Source organism: Neovison vison, chromosome 5, assembly GCF_020171115.1.
Source record: "Neovison vison isolate M4711 chromosome 5, ASM_NN_V1, whole genome shotgun sequence".
NCBI classification, from domain to species: Eukaryota; Metazoa; Chordata; class Mammalia; order Carnivora; family Mustelidae; genus Neogale; species Neogale vison.
The window spans coordinates 20,616,843-20,622,603 of NC_058095.1; the positions used below are offsets into that span (position 1 = coordinate 20,616,843).

The following is a 5,761-nucleotide window of genomic DNA, read 5'->3' on the forward strand; positions in this document are numbered from 1 at the left end:
CCTGGGACGCTTCACTAGAGGGAAGGTGGCTGCCCTAAGCTCTGCCCACCTGGTCAGGTTGGAGACACCAGGGATCGAGCTTTGACTACCGGTGACTCCCTGTAGCAGCACAGCTGCGGTTGCCGTCTTACCCCATCCTGTCCTCTCAGCTTCACCGTGGACTGTTCAGGTGGTGACATTCTCTTAGGGCAGGGAACTCTGAAGAGGGAGAGCCGAGGAGCTTCCGGCCAGACATAGCCGTCTGTGATCTTGGGGCTCTGTGCTGGACCGAAACCTCACGTTACTGCTTGGTTTCAGGCCGGACACTGCCAGGCGCCTACTGCTTGACCTCTGTTTAAATGAGGGACTTCAAGACTAGACAGCATGGCTCTTTTCAGTTTATTGCATGAAGGAGTTACACTAGTCCAAGTTAAAAGCAGACCCCAAATGGTTACATTATACAAGCTGTGAGGTTTTTAAACTTGTGACAAGGGACAGAAGGGAAATTCTACTCATTCCAAGGAAATCCTCACTTAAGCTTCAGTGAGCCAAAAGCACTTAAAACCCATGAACCTTCAGCTGGTCGTCCTTAGCCAGTCCAATCTGCAAAGAAAAGAAACAAGGTTATAAGAGGGGATATGAAAAGAATTAAAGTGTCCATTTCTGATGGCAACAACTTTGTTTGCTTGCTTCTACACTAGGCAAAAGTCCCAGACCCAAGGCACACACTCTGAGCACCAGGGGCACAATGGTTTGTTAACTCAGAGTATGCAGTTAGAAACCAATGATGTAACAGGATTTTAGCACTTAGGAACAACCAGACAGACAGACAATTTTATTATCTGTGTGCAATTTAAAATGGCATCTTTAAAGTAGAAGCACATACACGGCAACTGTCTGGCTAAGTTGGTAGGGCATGCAACTCTTCACCTTGGGGATCTGAGTTCAGACCCCACCGTTGGGTCTTACTTACTTACTCTCTTACCGTTGAGATAACTTTAAAAAAAAAAAAAAATTGTAGGGGAAAAAACGATCCGTACGAACACTGATAGAAGTCAGACAAGTCTACTGGTGTATATATTTCACAACTCAACCACTGTTTTGCTTAGCCCTACAAAACAAACTTCTGCGTCCCCAGGAGAGCTTGAACAGATGACAGAGATCTGACAGTGGCACAAACGGATTCTGAAGAACTGACTGAACTCACCTCCACCAGGAACTGGCATATGTTCTTGCGCTGGTCACCCTGTAGCTGAATTACTTCTCCATATTCTGGATGCTCAATTACAGTACCATTGCAGGCAAATTTCTGCAAGCAGAAACGAAGCAAAACAAATTAGACCAAGCCAACAGGCTGAGGGCACTTAACAATCCCTAATGAGAAGCAATCCAAGTCAGCACCCTCAACGTGAGCAAGTTAAATGTGATTTTCCTACATCTCATTTAAGACATACCTTCTTAAACGCCTTCACTAGTTTCTTTTTATCGTAATCATCAGCGATCCCTTGGACAGTAGTAAGGGTCTTCCTGCCGTTTCTCTGTTGAATTCTTATATGGATATAATCCTCAGTGCCAGCAGGAAGCAGATCATCACCCTTACTTGCATCAGCAAAGGGGTCTGGGAAGAAAGATCAAGCTCATTTAGAGCTGTCGGGGCTCGGACGCCACTGCCACCCTTCCAAAGCATTTTTTTTTCCGCGCGCACAAACTAATACTGAAATCGCCAGGGCTTAGGTCACGTCAGATCTGTCCTTGCTGGCTGTCCGCGAACGGGTCAGTCCGGGGCGGCCGGCTTTCCCAGAGCCAGGGAGAGCCTGGGCCTCCTGCCCCAGGACCGCCCCCGGAGTATGATCACGTGCCGGGGGAGCCTGGGCCGGCAGGCAGCGCCCCACCCGGCTGATGCAACAGGCCGGAACCCGAGCTCCAAGGCGGGGCCAAGCTCCCCGCCCCATTGGCGTGAGCGTTTGTCACTTAAGAGCTGGCGCCGCCTCTCACTCCCAGCTCCGTGACAACGGCGGTGACGTAACGGACGTGACGCAGGGGTGGCAGGAGGGGGCGGGTGTGGCCCAAGGCGGCCCGGGAGCCATTAGTAAATGCGCCACCCGAGACGCGGGGCCCGCCCAAGGGCTGCCTCCCTGCCCGCTCCTTCCGGTCGCGCTTTAAGGGCCGACCCCAGGGCCCACTTCGGGGCCCCGCTTCCTGCGAACCCACACACCTCCCATCAGCCTGCGTTTACGAAAGCCCGGAGCATCCGGCAGGTGTCCGAGCCCGGACACCTCGCCGCCCCACCCAGGCCTCACCCCTTGGACCTTTCCGCAGCTCACCGAAAGAGTGGAGGTTCTGGATAGCGGACATACGATACGATTCCTTTTCCTCGGTGGAAACGGCCTGCGGAAGGCGGCGGCGGCGGGAGAAGGCGGGCGGGGGGGACGGAGCGTCGGGAAGCGAGGGGGCTCAAGGGGGAGGCTGCTGAGTCCTCGGCGAAGGCTCAGTGACTGGGGCGGAGGGGCGGCGCCTGTATTCACTTATATAGCCGCCCCTGTGACGCCAGCGCGCTGCCCTCACGTCCCGGCCCCACCCACGGCGTCGTGGCCTCCGCGCCCTGGCGCCGCCGCTTCCGATTGGTTCGGGGGCGGGGACGCGGGACGGCGCTTGCGCAGGAACTCTTGCGCTGCAGGAGGGCGTCCTCTCGATTCCCCGAGAGGTGGAAGGGGGAGGGAAAGGTTGGTCTGTCTAGGCGCCTGCGCAGTGCAGGAGGAGGGTGTCAGGGTGGCGCAGGAAGCTGGCTGAGGCTTCTGGAGCGCGTTGCTTCTTATGTTCTCTGGCACGTTCCACCTGGTTGATCCTGTTGCAGCCCTATCTGCTTGGGAAAGAGCGTTTGCATGGGTTAGATCGGCTCTCCTTAAATAAGGCTTAGATGCTGAACCTCCCAGACGCGACGAATTCCCACTGTCTCATACTCTCCCAGTTACCCATGTAATCTTCCTTACGGATATAGAACAGCACTTTTAAATCAACACTGATATCAACACTGGTATCAACAATGATATAACTCAAGCCTTAACTTCATCATTTAGATTAAGTTACTCTTCAGATGAATCTGATCTAAAAATGGATTAATCTACCTTAAATACATCATTCATACAATCTAAAGAAAAAATGCCCAGCTCATTAACCTGGGTTCAAGGGGGAGTGAGGCGGGTTCTGGGGGCTAAAAGAATTCAGGCACCCGAAGGGTGTCCTGTGTGTCCTCCAGATTGTGTGAGGGTAGAACCTTACCAGAGAGGAGTCAAAATATTTTCTTCGAAACAATCAACCTTTCTTGAGCTTTCAATATATAAATTGAAGTGTTCTCAGTTGCAAGGGTGAGTAGAGGGATTTAGACACCAAAGGCTTCCAGGGGCCAGGAAGGTAAGATAAAGGAGTGTGATGTGATGGGGTGTGGAGGGGACCGGGTTGAGAACTGGGGGTTATCGCAGCGATGGGCGATGTGAGCCCCAGGTGACGCATAGAGGGTGGGAAAGAGCCCATTTGTGGGGCAGGGTGAAAGCCTACCAGATGAGGTGAGAAACCCCAGGGAAGGAAAACTTAGGTGTACTTGATAGTTTGTTTTGATTGCATATTTACTAAGTTACCTTTTAATAATTTGGCTTCCTTGATAACAGGAAGGGGGGAACCAAAGCTAGAAGGCCTGGGCATCTCAGACGTCCATCCCTACATGCCCTCCACCTAGGAACCTCTGCCTCATAGACATGGCTGTGCTTGAAAGGGGTTTGAGGAGGGAGAGTGTGAATGAGTTAGAACTAGCCTTCCCAGTTTGCAGACATATTTTGTTATACATGTTTTTAAATTAACAACATGGTCTTGCTTATCAATCTTCCCTTTTAGGAAAAGACCCTTTCTGTGCCATTTTAAAGAAATCCTTTCTCTCCTTTGAGTAAATAAAGATAATCTTTTTGTTGTTGTTTGTTTGTTTCAGAAGCTTTATTTTTATATTATTTATTATTATTTTAAAAAGAGTGTATTTATTTGAGAGAGAGAGCATGAGAGGGGAGGGGCAGAAGGGGAGGGAGAAAGAATCTGAAGTAGACTTTGCACTGAGCTCAAACACAGGGCTCTATTCTGATGCAGGGCTCTATCCAAGACCACTCTGAGCAGAAACCAAGAGTCAAGAGTTGGTGGCTTAACTGAGTGACCCACCCAGGTGCCCCTCTTTTGTTATTTAGAGAGAGAAAAAAGTGAGAGTGGGGGGAGGCGGAGGCGCAAAGGGAAAAAGGCAAATTTTTCAAGGTATTGAGTGATAGGACAAAGCTCCCAAAGAGGGAGGGGACCCGAGAGGGTTGCCCAGGAAAGAGTCTTAAACAGGCTCCACATCCTGCATGGGTCTTGATCTCAATACCCTGAGATCATGACCCGAGCTGAAATCAAGAGCCAGACACTTGACCAACTGAGTCATCCAGGCACTTCTATTTGCTTTGAAAGTTTTCTTTTCTTTTTAAGATTTTTTATTTATTTGACAGAGAGAAATACAGTGAGAGAGGAAACACAAGCCAGGGGAGTGGGAAAAGGAGAAGCAGACTCCCCTGCTAAGCATGGAGCCGGATGCGGGGCTTCATCCCAGGACCCTGGGATCATGACCAAAGACAGACACCTAATGACTGAGCCACCCAGACGCCCCTGCTTTGAAAGTTTTAAAACTTTACTTTTAGCTTTTACTTATTTTTTAATTAATTAATTAATTAATTTTTAAATTTTTATTTTTTAAAGATTATTTATTTGAGAGAGAGAGAGAGAGTGAGAGAGAGAGCGTGAGTGCATACAGGAGAGCACAAGGGTGGGGATGGGCAGAGGGAGAGGAAGATGCAGACTCCCTGATGAGCAGGGAGCCTGACAATGTGGGGCTTGAACCCAGGGCCCTCAGATCATGAACTGAGCTGAAGGCAGAAGCTTAACTAACTGAGCCACCCAAGTGCCCCTACTTTTACCTTTTAGGTCTTTAAGCCACCGGGAACTGATTTGTGTGTGTGGTGTGAGATAGGGATCTAATTTTTTTCCTGTATGGATAGCCACCTGTTCCAGCACCATTTATTGAATAACGTATAATTCCCCCACTGATTCATGCCTTTTTTGTTCTACTCATGTTTCCATTTCTGTGTGGGCTTGTTTTTGGAGTCTCTGTTCTGTTGCACTGGTCTGTTTATCTCAAAGCCACATTCCCTTAATGATAGGAGATCTGCCAAAAGTCTTGATGTCCAACAGGATGAGCTCCTCCGTTTTGTTCTTCTTCAGAATGATCTTGGCTCTTGGTCCTAGTTCCCCTTTCAGCCTTGTGGCCTATCACCACGCCCCACATTCCACACCACGGCAGTTCTACAAAGCACTCTGAATTTTCTCATCTCAGGGGCTTTGTGCAAAGGCTCTCCCTTTGCTTGCTACATTCTTCTGTTTTTTTTTTCGTGTGATGTCTCCCACTCATCTGTGGGACTCAGCTGGGACTCAGTTCTTTGGAGAAGACTGTGCTTAGAGCCTTTTCTGGGCCCCCACCTCCTCTATTTTGACATTTATCAAACTACATTTGGCTCGCCTGTTCCTTGGACTGGCTAGGTAATTGGCTGGGCTCAGGACAAAATAAAAAATGTGAGACCCTTTGCTCAAAAAATGGTTAAGAATTTCAAGACAGTGACAGCAGAGCATTAAACCACATGTGCAGTTCTTCCAAGGATGGGGCCCCATGTGACTTTGCAGGTGGCGTGTCCTTGAATCAGGCTCTGCCCCTTCCTTT

General features: G+C 49.5%; 1 protein-coding gene across 1 annotated transcript; it reads right to left on the bottom strand.

Moving 5' to 3' along the window:
* Window positions 1–363: 363 nt before the first annotated feature.
* EIF1 (eukaryotic translation initiation factor 1) lies at window positions 364–2,474 on the bottom strand. The gene is made up of 4 exons (XM_044247954.1): window positions 2,304–2,474; window positions 1,434–1,597; window positions 1,187–1,288; window positions 364–582 (listed from the first exon to the last, which is right to left on the bottom strand). The coding sequence occupies exons 1-4, from the start codon at window positions 2,332–2,334 to the stop codon at window positions 538–540; spliced, it is 342 nt and encodes a 113-aa protein (XP_044103889.1). The 5' UTR covers window positions 2,335–2,474; the 3' UTR covers window positions 364–537.
* Between the last annotated feature and the right edge of the window lie 3,287 nt (window positions 2,475–5,761).